Genomic DNA, 15,977 nt, shown 5'->3' with positions numbered 1-15,977 from the left:
TTTGTGAAAATCCTGGATTGGGAATTCCTGCTTTCCCTTTAGCTGTGATGCTCGGGCTCCTTGGAGCAGCCTGCGGAGGAAGGGGGTTGATCCAGCTGTTCCTGCACCAGACCCAGCCACTGGGTTTTTCTGGTGACTCATGGAAGCCTCTTGTCATCCAAAATGCTTCCCCATCCCTTCCCTGCACCCCAGTGTGGGGGATTTAGCCACATCTTTCACTTTTCCCCCTCCTTCCTGTGACCAATGACTCCCATATGTGCAGAAACATCTGGAAGTCATAAATGGGCTGGTGAGTAACCTGTGCTTTGTTCAGCCTTCTCTGCGTCCTGCGGTGCTTGCTCCTGACTGGAACTGGGAGAAGCTGCAAGTCTTGCAGGCTGTTTTACATTCCGGCCGGTTTAACAGCCCCAAAGGGCTGGTGGAGCCTCTGGCCTTGCCCAGATGCTCCCTGCAGCTCAGCCCTGTCCCTGTGTGCCCATGGAAGGGTTAATCCAGGCTGGATGAACACAGCCAGGAGTGATAAAAGCGCATTTCTGACCCCAAAGCAAGGAGAGCCTCGGGAGAGCTCTGCCTTCTGCTTCATCCCCCTCCCGATTTCTGTCCCTTCCCTTTTCCAGGCCAGGAGGTGATATGGGGATCTCCCTGGAGAGCTGGGTTTCCATGCCGGAGGGTTTGAATCTCACCCAAATGCCACCCGGATGAGCGGCTCGGTTTAGAGACAAGATTAGGAGAAAAACCGCTCTGGAAGGAGTGTTTCCTCTAAAGAAAGGGCTCAAACAATCCCTTTCTGCCAGTAGGCGGTTAACAGCAGTAGGTGAAAGCCCAATCATTTTTCCTCAGAGTGCCCACAAGGCACAGGAAAAAGAAAATTAATAAATGCTAGATATTGAATTGTCCGACCTTAACACCACTGCCCCCCCCCACCTCACCCCCGCTAGATATAAACAAAACCAAATTAAATAAAAGGAAACGAAACAAACAAAACGAAACAAACCAAACCAAAACAAACAAAAAACCCCCAACAAAACAGAACAAAATCCCAGGAAAGGGGGGAAAGCCCACAGGGGCCGCAACGTGGTGGGGAGGGAAGAAAATGGCGGCGGCTCCCGTCCCGGGGAAGAGGAACACAAAGGGGGCACCCAGCACCTCGGGCTAAACACAGGGAACCTGTGGATTTATGGCGGTGTCCCCTCGTCACTGCAGATGATGCCGCTGCATCTGGTGTCCTTCCTCCGGTTGGCTCGGCTGTGCCGAGTTTGGGGCCGGGCCGGGCCGGGGCGGCCCCTCCCGTCCCCGGCCGATGCTCCTCCCGCCGGCTCTGCGGTCCTGGGCCCAAACCGACCCGAACAGCTCGGGGGAAAAATAAAAAAAAAACGGCCGAAGGATTGCTGGATTGCTCCCACAGTCTCCTAGGCCAGGAAAAGGGGGAAAAAAAGCGAACCCAACCCTCTTGCCTAGGCTAACAAAGCCCAGGCTCGCTCAGCGGGCTGAGGGAGGGAGCCCGGTCCGCTCGGCCCCGCGGAGCAGCGGGCAGGGAGGCACCGGGAAAGGCCGCGGAGAGCCACGGGCTCCCGGGGGCTGCAGGGGCATCGCTGGGCACGGAGCGAGGGCCGGGGAATGGGAAGCCTGGCGGGTTGATGGGCCTGGCTGGAAGGAGCTGCCTTCTCCCCGAGACTGGATTTAGGCATTCCAAAACAGATGGGAGCCGCCGGGATAGGGTTCGGCACCCCAGAACAGACTCCGGTGTATAAAAGACTTTATTTCCAACCAGTTTGGCTGTGGTTGAGCAAGCGCCCCTGCCGATCATGCACTGCTCCGCTGCTGCCCCCTTCCCTCCCTCGCCCCCTCCGTCCTTGGGGAGATGCTGTGCGGGGGTGGCTTTGCCACCTGCAGATGTCACATCAGATGTCACATCTGTGGTCCCAGGGCAGCTCAGTCCTGAGGGTCAGCGCTGCACGGCCGCCGGAACTCCTGCCCGTACTCATGGATCCACTTATTGGCCACTGGAAGGGACAAGGACACGGACCCCTGTCTGCTCCCTTCCCTCGGCACCTTTTTCTGATCCTGTGCTGTTGTCGGGGAACTTTTCCCCTATCTTGCAGGATATTTGTGCATTCCCAGCCCCTCTGCCTCCCTGTCGGTGGAGCTGTGCCTCCAGACCTGGGGTGAGCCCTGGTAGCATCTCTCACCCCACTTGTCCCCAGCCAGGACGGGGCAGCCGGCGTGGAGGGTGTCCCCATCACCATTCCCGTTCCTCCGCAGGTTCCACCAGAAAAGAGCCGCATTCTGCGGAGCAGAGACGGGTTTGGTACCCCAAAACAGAGCTGGGATCCCCAAGAGTGAATTTTGGCACCCCAAAACAGATTAGGGAGCCCGGGGCTGGGGTTTGGCATCAGGAGAGGCTTGACCACAATTCCCTGCAGGAGCTGGGATACAGAGGGCAGTGCCCTCTCCCTTCCCTGCTCCCAGCGGTTCCACATGAGCCCTCACCTTGACCACAGGCACGCTGAAGTTGGCATAGATGAAAGCAGTGGAGCCTCCAGCCTCCACTGCACTCAGCTGGAAAAGGAGCAAAAATAGGAGCCTTGGTCCCCCCTTCCCTGTGGTGCTCCTTTGCACAGGGAAACTGAGGCACAAAACCTCCCTTGGGCCCCAGCTCTGTTCCCCCAATTTGGCACGGCACAAGCTCCTGCATACTCCACAGATGCCGGCACTTCCCACACATTCCAGTGTTTTAGGGCTGCCCTCACCCATCCCATCCCCCAAGGGCCAAGCCAGGCTCATCCCTCCAGGCCTGGAAACGAGGGGGGACTCACGTAGATCATGATTGTGGCGATCCTGTTGCCTGACTTCATTCTGTACAGGGGGCTCTTCGTGGACTGCTCCAGGAGGGGAGGTGGGCACGGTCAGTGCTGCCCTGACACAGCTCAGCCCAGAGGCCTCTCAGAGCTCAAAGCTGCCCCACGCTGTTCCCCCCTAGAAAATCCCTCCTTCTCCCTTCCTTTCTCTCCCTCCTTCCCTCCCTCCCCAGGCACCCACCCAGGGATCAGCATCATGGGACCATCCATCCCACCCCTGCCAGGGGCCACACCAGGGTGCATCACTAGGAACATCTCGGAATAACCCTGGGATCACCATGGGGACACCCCCAGGGACGTTCAGGGTCTTCCCTTGGCCACCATCCCAGCAGCACCATCAGGAGCATCCCAGGGCCCATCCCCAGGAATATCCCAGGACCCATCCCAGGAGCCACCCTGGGCGTCACCCCCGGTGTCCCCAGCCTGGCAGCTCCCTGACCGTGGCGTGGTCGAAGTGTGGCTCGTAGTGGCCTCCCAGGCCGTAGTTGACCACCTGCAGGTGCTCGGCGTAGGGCGGCCGCAGGTCCAGGCCGGTGAGGGCGGCCATGCGCCGCTCCAGCGCCCGCACCACGGGGTCGGCCGTGTCCTTCAGCCACGCGCTGCGGGACACCTCGCATCAGCCCCCAAATTCACCTGCAGCCGGGCTTCACCCCCAAGGCACTGCTGGAGGAGCCAGGCCTCCCAGCATGGCCCTGCTGCCACCCCAGAGGTGGCCACGGAGCCACGGGGGTCCCACAGAGTGGCTGGAGGACAAGGGAGGGGTGGCCGCTACCTCTTGCTTATCCGGTACTCGGCTTTCTGCTGCTTCTCCCCGGAGGCAACCACGGATCTCTGCAGCTGAGGGACACATGGGGGAGGCGTGTTGCCACGCATGGGGACCCTCACACCAAGCAGGGGCCGTGGTGGGTTTGTGCCAGCTGGTTGTCCCACCCCAAGGGGTCTCACTGGGGTGAGGGGAGCAGTGGCAGCAGGTGGAGTCACCAAGTTAGGCCTGGTTGGGAAGTGGTTTAGGTGCATCTGTGGACCTGGTTTCTTCCAAAAAGTCTTTGGGGGACTCAAAAGACTCACATGGAACTGGGGTCATCATTCCCAGGGTCTCTTCTAATCCTAGAGTGGTTTGGGTTGGAAGGGCCCTTCCAAGATCATCCAGTTCCACGCCCTGCCATAGGCAGGGACACCTTCCACTAGATGAGGTTGCTCCAAGCCCCCTCCCATCTGAACTCCCTGGAGGAGGCTTTGGCCTTAAAACCCCTCCTATCTCTGCATTCACCCTGGATCATGATCACCCTGCTGCAGGAAAGGGGCATCCCTGGGGACAGGGAGGGCTCACCCAGGGCCCTGCCAACCCCTTGATAGTCTCAGCCTCAGCATCGGTGATGAAATCGTGGTACAGAGCCACGTGGGGCTGGGTCCGGACCATCTCCTTCTTGGCAGGCTGCAGGAGCAGGAAGGGGCTGCCGTTGGTCTCGTAGGAGCAGCCGAGGTGCAGGAGCTGCTCTGGGGCTGCCTGGGGGGGAAGAGGACCAAGGAGGGCGTGAGGGGGGGACCCCAGAGGTGCTGGGGGACCCCGCAGCCCTGGCAGTCCCACCTGTGCCCTGGGGCGCTGGCACAGCTCCTCGTAGGCGTCACGGCTCTGCAGGCGGGTGCTGTTGGGGCGCTGCAGGGGCCTGGCACTTGCCCCCATCCCCGTCTCCAGCAGCTTCTTGTACTTGGCCACGTTCCTGGACACCCTTTGGTTTCTGGGATCTGCTGGGGAGGTGGTGTCACCCAGAGGGCTGCGCCCCCATCAACCCCCTTCCCTGGCATGGGTCCCTGGAGAATTACCCCAGATGGGGACAAGAAGTGGGGTGAGGGAGGCTGCTGTCATGCAGAGGTGATGGGGACATCCCAAAATCTTTTCCCTCTTCCTGCTGCATCCAGGGCTGTCCCACATACCATAGCGGAGAAACTCCCTGGAGAGGCTCAAGGCGTGAGAGATGTTTCCAGCCTGGGCGGGGGAGTGGAGACCCCATCAGCATCCATCCTCCCACCCACGGTTTGGCTCTGCTGGGCACCGGGCATGGGGAGGGGACTCATGGCTGTACCATGAAGTAGGAGAAGGCCAGATGGTCCAGAGCATCCTCCAGGCTGCTCCGGTCCTCCAGGTTCCAGCTGCCGTAGGAGAGGCGGAAGAGGCTGACAGCCTCCTCCAGCCATGCAATGGAGTGGTAATAGTCACCTGTGTCATAGGCCACCTGCAGGGCACCACGTCACCTGCACCTGACAGCTGGGCCACCCCATCCCACCCCATCCCACCCCATCCCACCCCACCCCATCCCATCCCATCCCATCCCATCCCATCCCATGCCATCCCATCCCATCCCATCCCATCCCATCCCATCCCATCCCATCCCATCCCATCCCATCCCATCCCATCCCATCCCATCCCATCCCATCCCATCCCATCCCATCCTGTACCATTCCATCTGTCACTTTCCTGTTGCCATCTCCATCCCCATCCTGTCCCATCCCTTCCTTTCCAGTTCCATCCCCACCTCAATCTCCATCCCTGTTTGCACCTGCGCTTCCATCCCACCCCATGTGAGGGAACCCCCGTGCCCATCCCCGTGGAAGCAGTGCCCCAGCAGGCTGGGGAAGCTTTGTGGGGGCCTGTGGGGCTCTCCCTGACCTTTCCCACATGGAAGCAGTCGTCGGCAGAGAGGGAGGCGCGCCGGCCGGGGCTGTAGAGGGGCGGCTGCCCGGCTCTCTGGAAGACGCCGCTGGCCAGGCCCTTGACGCTCAGGGCGTACACGTCCTGCAGCCTCATCAGCGCCCTGGCCGCCCCCTCCAGGTCCTCGGCTCCAGGCAGCTCCTGCTCCACCTCCCTGAGCCCAGCATGGAGTGCTGCAGGGTGGGACAGAGGTGGGGGAGAGCAGGGTAAATGAAATGATGAGGCGCAGTCGCCCTTATCAGCTCATTTCCCTGGGGACCCCACATCCTGCTCCTCCATCCATTCTGCTCCTCCAACAATTTTCTTGCTTCTCCACCCATTCCCCAGCCCCTCCATCTATTCCCTGGCCTCGGTGACAGGGGACACAAGGCCGGGCATCCTCCCCTGCTGGGTGGGTACCCTGGGTGTTCCTGGTGGCCTCGTCGCTGTAGATGACATTGGGCCAGTCCGAGTGGAGGCGCTTGATGAGGCTGAAGGCCAGCAAGGGGTTGTCCACCGAGGCCTCGGGGTCCTGGTGCAGTGCCTGGACCTTCTCATAGAACCTGCAAGGGAAACCCACGGGAGGGTACTTTGGTGCTGGCACCCCCTTTGCTGGGCAGCTTCACCCCAGTGCCTGCTCTTTGGCCAAGCCAGAGCTGCGGGACTGTGTGACCCAGCCCAGAAACTGGGTCTGTGGGGATGGCCTTGGGGATGCTGCAACATGGCTGGGGGGCCATGTCCCCCTCCTGAGGCACAGCTGGGGGAAGGGGGGCCTGAGCCATGTCCGGTCTCAGCTTCCCATCCTTCCACCACCCCCTGATTTAGGGCCACCCCCGAAAATTGGGAGCTTTGGGGAAGGTGGGGATGGGCTAACCCCTGCTCGCAGCCAGGGAATCACGCACGCCTGGGGCCGGGGGCGGGGATGCGTGGCTGGAGGGGCGCGGGTGCGGTCGGGGGGTGCCGGTACCTGCGGAGGAGGCGCAGGCGGGAGCTCTCGTCGCGCAGGTAGGAGCGGAGCCGGCGGAGCAGGCGGCGCTCGGCGCCCAGCGCTCCCCGCACGCTCAGCATCGCGGAGAAGGTCTCGGCCGGGGCGGGGGGCGGCAGCAGCGCCAGCAGCGCCCCCAGCACCCCCAGCGCCCCCAGTGCCCCCAGCGCCCCCAGGGCTCCGAGAACGCCCAGCACCTCCCGTGCGCCCCGAATCCCGAGCGCTCCAAGAACGCGCAGTGCCTCCGGTCCCAGCAACGCCACCAGCACCGCTCCCGGGATCCCCAGTGCCTCCAGCGCCCCTACTCCCGGCAGTGGCCCCAGCACCCCCAATGCCCCCGGTGCTCCAAGTACCCCCAGGGCACCCACACCCCCCGTGCCAGCCGTGCCCCGAGCCCCAGCGCCCGCATCCGGCCGCCGCCGCCGCCGCCGGGAGAAGCGGGGGGAAAAGGGGCGGAGAGGCCCCGCCTTTGGGGGGAAAAGGGGTGGGGGGGCCCCGGATCCGCCACGCTGGCTGCGGAGGGCGGTGTGGGGCTGCTCCCCGTCCTGCTTGTCCTTGTCCCCATTCCGATCCGGCCCTACCCTGCTTGTCCCCCTCTCGCCTGTCTCCGTCTTGCCCCGGCCTCATCCTGCCTGTCCCTGCCCTTTTCCCTGTTCTCCCCCGGCCCCGTCCTGCGCTGTCCTCAGCTTCATCCTGCCTGTCCGCTCCTGTCTGTTCCCATTTTGCCATCTGGCCCCATCCTGCCCGTCCCTATTCCATCTTGGCCCCATCTTGCCCGTCCCTGCCCACATCCTGCCTGTGCCCGTCTCGATCTGATCTTCTGCCCAACCTGCCTGCCCCCCTCCCGCCTCTCCGGGCACAGAACAGCACCAGGATGGAGTGGGAGGTGCCGTGCTTGGGGCCATCCTGCATCCTTCTGGGGAAGGGCCAGCCCCGTTGGGATTTTCCCTGTATGGACTGGATTTCACGTGTTTTGGGAGAATTTTATTTGACAGCAGCACGGGGATGTGAGGTCTCTGTCACTGTCGGGACGCTACAAGCTGTTCCCTGTGGAGCAGAATGAAACACTCCCCAACACTCCTCTCCCCTTGGCCCCAGTCAAGATTCGAGCGCTTTTGCCCAGGGGGCAGGGAGAAACTCAGCCTAAAGCAGTCAAGTGAAGAAAGCAGGATAAAAAATGGTAAAAACTGGGAATCCTCTGCCACCTGCAGGAACACAGGAACTGGAATATTTTACACTAAACCAAGTTTCCTGGGTACTTTTTCCTCAGGGAATCAGCTGCTCTTGCTGGCACCATCTGCTTTTCAGCTGCTACCAGGTGAAAAATGCTGATTTTTGGGGAAGCAGCGGCATTTCGTGTGCTGTGCTGGCATCCCCCTCGGCCAAGCCAGAGCAGATCCTCCCTCCACTGCCGCAGTGGACATCTGACGGGTGATTAAAAGGCATAATTAAATAAAAGGTACACGATGTGTACAGGATGCCATGTCCCGGTGAGGTCTCGGCACTGCCGCGCTCGCTGGAGCGCTCGGGAGCGGCCGCGCTGCCTAAACCGCGTCTATTTTAGGGAGCCTTGAGCTCCTGCTCGCCGGAGGGCTCCAGGGTGAAGAGGCAGAAGGCGATTTCCTCGCAGGCGCTGCTGGCTCCGCACTCGAACAAGCACCCGAAGAGGCCTCCGGGGCAGACGGCCAGGTCGGAGTAGCCGGCCGGCCCGGCGTGCAGCACCCAGGGCCGCCGCCAGCCCGCCCCGTCCAGCGGCGAGGGGTTCACGTAGAGCCCCAGGTCGCGGCGGCGGTGCCGGTCGGTGGGGTGCGAGTAGAGCAGCCAGGAGGGCGCCGCGGCGGCGGAGCGGGCGAAGCTGACCACGCTGCCCTGGCAGCCCCGCGGCGGCTCGCCCAGGGCCGCGCACGGCGCCGGCCGCTGGAAGCGCAGCCCGCGGTCCGTGCTGAGCGCCACGGCCCGGCAGCCCCGCGGCGCCCGGGCGCTGCAGTAGAGCACGGGCGGCCCGGGGCCGCGGATCTCCGCCACCTGGCACTCGCCCGTCCGCTCGCCGCCCAGCATTGCGCCCTTGTGCCAGAGGCGCCCGCCGTCGTCGCTGTAGAAGACGAGCGAGTGCTGGCGGGTGAAGCAGGGCAGCCGCAGGGCCCCGCACAGGCAGCCGTGCACGTAGTAGGCGTAGGCGGGCACCACCAGGCGCCCCGAGTCCAGCTGCACGCCGTGGCCCGGCCCCACGGCGAAGGTGGCCCAGCGGGACAGGTCGGCGCCGATGGCCTCGTCCGTCACGTCCCGCAGCGCGCCCCAGCCGCGGCCGCCGTCGGCGCTGGTGGCGAAGCAGAGGCGGGCGGCGCTGCAGCCGCTCCAGATCTGGCACCGCTCCGTCTTCCCCTGCTCCACGCAGATGCAGAAGAGGAAGACGGTGCCGCTCCTGGCGTCGTAGAGGGGACAGGGGCTCATGGTGCGGTGGCCGGGCAGCGCCAGCGCCGACAGCTCCTCCGTGGGACCCCACTGCCGGCAGGAAGGAAAAGGAGGCTCAGCCGCGGGAGTCCCCCGGCGTCGCGCCCACCTCGTGTTCCTGCAGCCCGCGGGCGTTTTACCTTGACCGAGGAGCCGTGCCGGCGGCCCCGCCGCAGCACCAGGTACTTGGCATCCTCGTCCCGGGCCGAGGAGCGCTTCTCGGCAAAGGCCAGGAAGGAATCATCCGGGGGCACGTAGAGCAGAGCCGGGATGCGGTAGGTGACCCCACCTGCCTGTCGGAACAGCGTCTCCGGAGGGAAAATGTGCGGGGATCCCGGTGGTGATGGCAGCGGTGGGGGGCTCTCCCCGCCATCCCCCTGCTGCTGGAAGGGTGGGAAAGTGAGATGTAAAGGGTTAAATCCCGGCAAAGGAGGGGGTGGCCCGTAAGGGAGGGATAGGGATGAATGCTCACCTTGAGGCAGGTGGTGGCCTGGGACATGGTGCCGCCCTGAGGTTCCCCTGGGACCTGAGCAGGGTGGGAGAGTGGGGTGAGAGCAGAGCCCCTCGGTGGGGTCACAGCCGCCCTCCTGCCCGTCTGTGCCGCTCCCCTGTACCGCACAGGCTCCCCTGCTTCACCCACGGTGCCACCTCCCGCTGCTCCCGAGGGCTGAGCACCTCCTGCCCCGCACCGAGCTCCCAGCGCCTGAAGCTCCCCCAGCGGCACTGGCCCGGAGTCCCTGTGCCCGTGCATCCCTCCATTCCCTCGCAGCCCTCCCGCCTGGATCCCACCGGCACCCCCCATGTCCCTGCGCTGCACCATGCCCCGACCCCGCAGTGATAAATCCCCCCTCCGTGCATCCCCTGCACCATGCCCCGACCCCCAGTGACAAATCCCCCCTCCGTGCATCCCCCTACACCATGTCCTGACCCCCCAGTGACAAATCCCCCTCCGTGCATCCCCCTGCACATGCCCTGACCCCCAGTGACAAATCCCCCTCCGTGCATCCCCCTGCACATGCCCTGACCCCCCAGTGACAAATCCCCCCACTCCGTGCATCCCCCTGCACATGCCCTGACCCCCAGTGACAGATCCCCCCTCCGTGCATCCCCCTGCATCATGTCCTGAGCCCCGTTGGGCCCCGATCGCCCCCCGTCCACCTGCAGTACCCAGATTCTCGCCGTGTACCCCCCGACACCCCCAAGCCGGCTCCCCTACACCCCGGTGACCCCCCAGTCCCAGTCCCAGTCCCAGTCCCAGTCCCAGTGTCCCTGCACCCCCCTGCAGCTCGCAAGCACCGAGCCCCCATCCCCTCGGTGCCCGGCCCCGCGCTCCTGCATCCCCCGCATCCCCGCATCCCCGCAGACCCCGCTCCTCCCGCCGCCGCCGCCGCGTCGGGGCCGCCCCGCTCCGCCTCTTCCTGCGGCTCCCGGGGCCGGGGGGCCGGGTCAGGCGCTCGGCGGGCCGAGGAGGCGGGCGGGGATCCCGGGAGCTGCCGGAACCTGGCGCCGGCGGGCAGCAGGGGCAGTACCTGCGCAGCTGTGAGCAGGTGATGCGCTCCTGGCTCCTGGAATGGGCAGGTGGAATGGCGGGATAGCAGGAGGAGATTGATGGTGGAGCCGCTGCCGAGGAGTCCCGACGCTCTCCCCGGAGCAGGCGGGAGGGAGCAGGAGAGGGATGGAGCCAGGATCCTGCTCGCGATGCCAGGAGAGTCCCCTGCCCCTTGTGGGACAGGCGTGGCCAGGGAGGGCCGGAAAACCAGGAAGGTCCGTCTGGGGGCTCCTTGGGGTGAGGCAGCCAGGCCCAATCAGCTCTGCAAGGTAAAAGGAGGAGCCACCCTCATCCTGTGGCACCTGGGGACGAGGTTCGGCTGACAAGACCGGTGGTGCCACGGGAATGCCAGGATTCTTCCAGCTCTGAGGATTTTGTGAACTGGGATTCCCTCCCCAGGCGTGAAACACCCCAGAGACGCTCCAGGACACGTTTGATGTCTGTTCTTCCCTTTTATTGAAAAAACAACCCAAAAAAATCTCTCTTTTAAAAAATGCCAGTTTATAGAAGGGACGCGTGGAACGGGAGACGCCAGAAGGGAACTGCAGGACAGACAGACAGACACAGCTTGGAAAATCTTCTATACTTTCTGAGAAGCTTCGTGGCTGAGCACACAGAAGTAGCATATTTGATTCTTCCCCCCCCCCCAACACATAAAAGGTTTTTATATAAAACAATCTTCTACCCCCATTTAGATAAATACAAAAATAAAGCAAACTGGTTTGCGAGGGGATGGTTGTTTCACAGAAGGGTTTTGTCCTGAACTCCTACCAGAAATGGAAAGGTGGGATTGGAAAAGGCCCCTGGACACAGAGTCATGTGATAAAGCACTGCCAGGTAAAGCAGGGACGCTGGGGCAGCATTGGTGATGTCTTTCCCCTCCTGAGGGCCCCCAAAATCCAATTTTGGAGTCCACCTCAGAGCCTGGAAGGCAGGCACAGAGACCAAGCTTAGCCGTGAGCTGCAACAAATCTTGGGTCCAGTATTAAAATTCCTGCTTATCCAAAATGGAATAGGACTTCAGGACAAAAACAGAGGCCATGATTTACTTTCTTTGCCATTTGACTTTATTGGTGTTACTTTAGCAGGCTGCTGGGAGGCGGCTGGGCTCTGAAATCATTTTGTTTTCCTCTCCAGGGCCAGGCTGTCGTGCAGCTTGGACACCTCTGGCTCGTAGGCCTCCATGACTAACGTCCCGTTGTTATCAAAGAACTTGGCAATGGACTTGGTGAACTCGGCTTCCCTCTGCTGCTTGGTTTTCCCGCTGATGAACGTCAGCTTCAGGGTGTACTTGTCATCAAACCTGTGGGAGGGCAGACACACCTCAGGGCAGGGTCCCAGGGGGACAGGAACCCTCAGGGCAGGGTCCCAGGGGGACAGAAACCCTCTCCTGTCTGGGGGAAAATCCCTCCTGGGCACTGACCATTAACACAATTCAAGGCCTTTACACCCCACATTAAAAGAATGAGCACCGGTGGCAGAAAGCCACTCGGGGCTGCTCCCATTCCTGGGCCAGGCCATGGATTTGGTGGAGCAGGATGGGTTCTGAGGAACAGGCAGGGCAGGGGTGCCCTGGAGCAGGCAGGTACCGTTTGAGGCTGGAGGAGAGCTGCCAGACGTCGTCGGGATCCATCCCCGCCGGGTCCTTCCTGTGGGCCACCAGGAAAATGCTCTTCTCCTTGTATGAGGTATAGATGGTCAGGATGCCCATCATCACAAAATAGGTGCAGGGAAGTTAAGGAAGTCAGGAAGGTGCGGGGAGAAGCAGAAACGAGGCAGAGGAGTCGCTTGGATCCCCTCAGACACCGTGGTTGAAGCACCTCTCGTGACGTCTGGATTGCAAACAGGGTGTTTGGCTGACGCTTCATCAGCGTGAGAAATTAACTAATAAATTTAAACTTCAGTAATTTATTATTCACTCCCTGGAAGTGCCCAAGGCCAGGCTGGATGGGGCTTGGAGCAACCTGGTTTAGTGGCAGTGTCCCTGCCCATGGCAGGGGGTGGGAATGGATGGTCCCTTCCCACCCAAACCAGTCTGGGATTCTCTGGCATTTGCTGGGAAAACTAGAGACTGAACAAGCCACAGGAGGAGTTGCTGGGCATTCCCCCTAAGCACAGACTGAGAAATTCCTCTTTCCCATTTCTGGAATGAAGTAATTTCAAGTGCTGTGAGACAAGTCGCCCATTTGTTCTGAAAGCCACCCAGAACAGCCAGGAACAGGGAAATTCCTTAGGATCACAGAATTGCTTAGGTTGGAAAATGTCTCTGAGACCATAGAGTCCAACCATTCCCCCAGTCCAGGCCACCACTACTCCTTGGCATTGCTGAGCCTCATGCAGTGAGCTGTGGAGTGGATCCAGCCTGTGCAGATCCCTCTGCACAGAGCTGCTGGCAGAGGGATCTGTGGAATTTCCTCTTTCCCCTCTCAGTGTCTGACCTGTGGTATTAGGGAAAAGCAAACGTGTCTGGAACCAGACAGTGGATGGAATAAAAAAACCCAGGAAGTCCCTCAGACCACCCAAATTTAGGGGCATTACAGCCAGACAGGCAGGAACTTTCCCATCACATGAAAACTGTCTGATTATCAGCTGATCTGCACATGGCAGGAAACGCAATTCCCTGAAAATGGGAACATGCAGAAAACATGGGGAGTCAAACCCCCAGCAGGCTCTGTGAAGGATATGAGACAACACAAAAGGCCAGGACGGGTTTGGATTCGGGAAAAGGGTGCAGGTAATCCCAAATGAGAGCCACGATGGCAAAGAGGCAGGAGATGGTGCAGATGAGGAGGCGCCCGTCGATCAGGCGGAAGTTCTCCACGTACTTGTACTTCTCCAGCAGCACCTGTGGGACAAACAGGCAGCTGAGCCTCTCAGGAATGTGCCACGCTGCTTTTGGGAAAGGGGCAACGCCAGGGGGGCACAGGAAACTGAGCAGGAGGGTTGTGGGGAGTTAATGCCTGCATCGGGCCCCACAGGCACGTGGGAATCACAGGAGATGCCACCACAGACCCGGCACGGCTGTGGGCACGACCCACCCCAAAAAGCAGGGAAGGAAACCAGAGGGATTCCCAGGAGGGGCAGCTCAGCAGAGACACAGAGCTCACCTTTTTGGCAGAGTCATCCAAGGAGTTTTTCACAGCTGAACCATCCCACTTGTCGATTTTCACTGGCTTGTCATCAATCTTCCACTGCAAAGGAAAGGCTGGAGTGAGGGCAATCCCATCCCAACCTGTTCCTGCCCTGAGCAGCAGGACAGGGGGCAGAGCAGAAGGCAAAGCTGCTTGGGAAAGCCTGGCTGGACAGAGGGGATCTGCCCCCAAAATCTGCCTGGGCAGCTCCTGGTGGGCTCCAGCCCACACATCTCATCTCAGGCTGGATGTGGCTCTGGCAGCAGGTTTGGTTTTGCTTCCTCATTTGCTGCTCCTGCTGCTATCCCCAGGAAGGGACAGCTGGGCTGGATTCCTGCCTCTGGATGTGCTCCTGCTGTCCAGCCACACTGCTCCACATGCACTCTCAGGGGATGAGGAAAATTCTGAGAACCCCCAACTACCTTGGTACAAGGGGGGAATTAAAAGGCACTAACAGGAAATTTCAGTTAAAGCCATTCTCTGGAATAAAAGCAAAGGACTCTGTCACTCTGCACATTCACATCTTCTGCAGGAATGGGTCCCTCCCCAGCTTTTCCAAGGGCCCACCTTCCCCTGAACTGCATTACTGCCTGGTGACACATCAGTCTGAGCCCTGAGTATCCTAAATCATCCCTTATTCCAAATGGGCCGGTGACTGGAGCTGGAATCTCAGCTGCCAGCAGAGCAACCCTCAGTTTCACTCCTGTCATTTTCCTGCTCTGGAAGCTCCCAGGCTGGATGGATGAACTACCAACCCAAAGAGCTCCTTTCCCTCCTCTGGAAGGAGCAAAACCACTTTAAAATACGATGCAAAACTTGATCTGCTTCCGCTGCAGCTGCAGAGGGAAAAGCCCAGCTATCCCCCAGGCCTGGCACGTGGGAATTCTGAGGCACACAGTGAATGTCACTGCATGTCCGGTTTTATGAGGCACAAAAGGATCTAAAAACCACAGAGAACTGGGAGAGAGCTCTCACACTGGTGTATGGTACCAAGCATTTCAGGTGGCTGCTCCTGAAGCATTTCCTTCCAGGGTTAATTAGCACACAAATTAACTGGAAGCCACAGCCTTTGCCCTAAGAGAACAGGGTCGAGTTCTTTCCGCTATTTATTTTTGCTTTTACGAGCGTCTACAGCATGGAGGGGGATGACCAGGGCTGAAGGGAGGAGGCGGAGGGAGGATTCTCAGGGATGAGGATGCTCAGGGATGAGTGGAGATGCTCAGGGATGAGTGGGGATGCTCAGGGATGAGTAGGGATGCTCATAGATGAGTGGGGATGCTCAGGATGTGGATGCCCAGGGATAAGGATGCCCAAGGCTGAGGGGGGATGCTCAGGGATGGGGATGCTCAGGGCTGAGGGGGGATGCTCAGGGATGAGGATGCCCAGGGCTGAGGGAGCGATACCCTAGAGTGAAGGTGGAAGCCCGGGGCGGGCGGGGGAGGGCGCGGGGCTGTGGGGGTGCCGCCCGGGGCCCCGGCCGGGGCGGGGGCCGCTCGGGGCGGCCGAGGAGCCCCGCCCGCCGTACCTTGTCCAGGAGCCCGTTCCGGCCGCTCTTGGCCGCCATCTTCTCGCCGCCTCCGCCCCCGCCCCGCCCGCGACACCTGGGCGCTCCTGATTGGCCGCGCGGCCGGAAGTCCGGACCCCTCGCGCCGCGCAGGACGCTGGGAAATGCAGTCCGTCCGCCCGCCACGCCCACGGCCTGCAGGAGGGTCTCCCATCATGGAATCGAGGATTTGGGTTGGGAACGACCTTAAAACCCATCCAGTCGAACCTTCCAATGGATCAAGCTGCTCCAAGCCCCGTCCGACCCCAAAAGGGCTGTCCAGCCCTGGCACAGCTGCCCAGTGTGGGCAGTGGTGGAGTCCCCACACGTGGAAGGATTTAAAGCCCTGTGGATGTGGCACTTGGGGACATGGGTTAGCAGTGGCCTTGCAGCGCTGGGGGACTCGGTGACCTTGGAGGCCTTTTCCAGCCCTAACTTTTCCATGGATCTATGATCTCCAACAGGATACAGCAGCCCTGCTGTTTGGCTGAGCCACGTGAGGAGGATGCTGTTTATTCCTCCTTCATTAGACCTTTCAGGTACAGCTGCCATGACAAGGAACCCTCTGTTTTCCATCGCAGGAGATGCCATGCTAAGCTAGATGGCCACTGGGGCTGATCCAATTTAGCTGCTCTGATGCAGAATATCAGTTTTATGGAGGTGGCAGAGGAGCTGGAAGTGGAGAAAGCACAGCTTCAGCACGTCCTGCTGCAGATGGCAGAGATCTGGACAGGATGGGAGAGCAGCACCTGCCTCTCCTCTCCTGCCCAC

At 61.1% G+C, this 15,977-nt stretch overlaps 3 protein-coding genes and 1 long non-coding RNA gene across 5 annotated transcripts in view; 1 reads left to right on the top strand and 3 right to left on the bottom strand.

The window, feature by feature from the left end:
• The window catches only part of LOC129117577 (uncharacterized), a 444,593-nt gene that overhangs the window by 72,330 nt on the left and 356,286 nt on the right, over positions 1 to 15,977 (top strand). The window lies entirely within an intron of this gene.
• P4HA3 (prolyl 4-hydroxylase subunit alpha 3) lies at positions 1,753 to 7,444 on the bottom strand. The gene is made up of 14 exons (XM_077192207.1): positions 7,403 to 7,444; positions 6,515 to 6,999; positions 5,968 to 6,110; positions 5,527 to 5,741; positions 4,943 to 5,092; positions 4,794 to 4,845; positions 4,447 to 4,604; positions 4,189 to 4,365; positions 3,631 to 3,695; positions 3,298 to 3,457; positions 2,817 to 2,879; positions 2,491 to 2,559; positions 2,190 to 2,286; positions 1,753 to 2,003 (listed from the first exon to the last, which is right to left on the bottom strand). Exons 1-14 carry the CDS (start codon positions 7,442 to 7,444, stop codon positions 1,933 to 1,935), a joined length of 1,947 nt encoding a protein of 648 aa, XP_077048322.1. The 3' UTR covers positions 1,753 to 1,932.
• NEU3 (neuraminidase 3) lies at positions 7,502 to 9,806 on the bottom strand. 2 transcript variants are annotated; one of them, XM_077174636.1, is made up of 3 exons: positions 9,456 to 9,806; positions 9,124 to 9,366; positions 7,502 to 9,034 (listed from the first exon to the last, which is right to left on the bottom strand). In XM_077174636.1, the coding sequence occupies exons 1-3, from the start codon at positions 9,801 to 9,803 to the stop codon at positions 8,093 to 8,095; spliced, it is 1,533 nt and encodes a 510-aa protein (XP_077030751.1). In that variant the 5' UTR covers positions 9,804 to 9,806; the 3' UTR covers positions 7,502 to 8,092. The 2 variants fall into 2 exon arrangements, with proteins under 2 accessions (XP_077030751.1, XP_054483902.2); XM_054627927.2 differs by having other exon boundaries at positions 9,124 to 9,363.
• SPCS2 (signal peptidase complex subunit 2) lies at positions 11,577 to 15,323 on the bottom strand. Its single transcript, XM_054655047.2, has 5 exons — positions 15,189 to 15,323; positions 13,640 to 13,723; positions 13,218 to 13,377; positions 12,122 to 12,257; positions 11,577 to 11,835 (listed from the first exon to the last, which is right to left on the bottom strand). Exons 1-5 carry the CDS (start codon positions 15,225 to 15,227, stop codon positions 11,649 to 11,651), a joined length of 606 nt encoding a protein of 201 aa, XP_054511022.1. The 5' UTR covers positions 15,228 to 15,323; the 3' UTR covers positions 11,577 to 11,648.

Source organism: Agelaius phoeniceus, chromosome 2, assembly GCF_051311805.1.
Source record: "Agelaius phoeniceus isolate bAgePho1 chromosome 2, bAgePho1.hap1, whole genome shotgun sequence".
NCBI lineage: Eukaryota > Metazoa > Chordata > Aves > Passeriformes > Icteridae > Agelaius > Agelaius phoeniceus.
The sequence above is the reverse complement of the archived record's forward strand: the minus strand, read 5'-3'. Positions and strand labels throughout refer to the sequence as shown.

Excerpts from the sequence above, each read along its gene's own strand:
- P4HA3 (XM_077192207.1), bottom strand. The coding sequence starts at position 7,444 with ATGCAGGATGGCCCCAAGCACGGCACCTCCCACTCCATCCTG. Across the intron at positions 5,742-5,967 it reads GGCCACCAGGAACACCCAGG|CACTCCATGCTGGGCTCAGG; the intron begins GTACCCACCCAG and ends CCCACCCTGCAG. Across the intron at positions 2,560-2,816 it reads TCGCCACAATCATGATCTAC|CTGAGTGCAGTGGAGGCTGG; the intron begins GTGAGTCCCCCC and ends CTCCTTTTCCAG.
- NEU3 (XM_077174636.1), bottom strand. The coding sequence starts at position 9,803 with ATGGTGCAGCGCAGGGACATGGGGGGTGCCGGTGGGATCCAGGCGGGA. Across the intron at positions 9,367-9,455 it reads AGGCCACCACCTGCCTCAAG|CAGCAGGGGGATGGCGGGGA; the intron begins GTGAGCATTCAT and ends CCACCCTTCCAG. Across the intron at positions 9,035-9,123 it reads GGCACGGCTCCTCGGTCAAG|TGGGGTCCCACGGAGGAGCT; the intron begins GTAAAACGCCCG and ends TCCTGCCGGCAG.
- SPCS2 (XM_054655047.2), bottom strand. The coding sequence starts at position 15,227 with ATGGCGGCCAAGAGCGGCCGGAACGGGCTCCTGGACAAG. Across the intron at positions 13,724-15,188 it reads GGAACGGGCTCCTGGACAAG|TGGAAGATTGATGACAAGCC; the intron begins GTACGGCGGGCG and ends TTTCCTTTGCAG. Across the intron at positions 11,836-12,121 it reads CTCTCCTCCAGCCTCAAACG|GTTTGATGACAAGTACACCC; the intron begins GTACCTGCCTGC and ends GCCCTCCCACAG.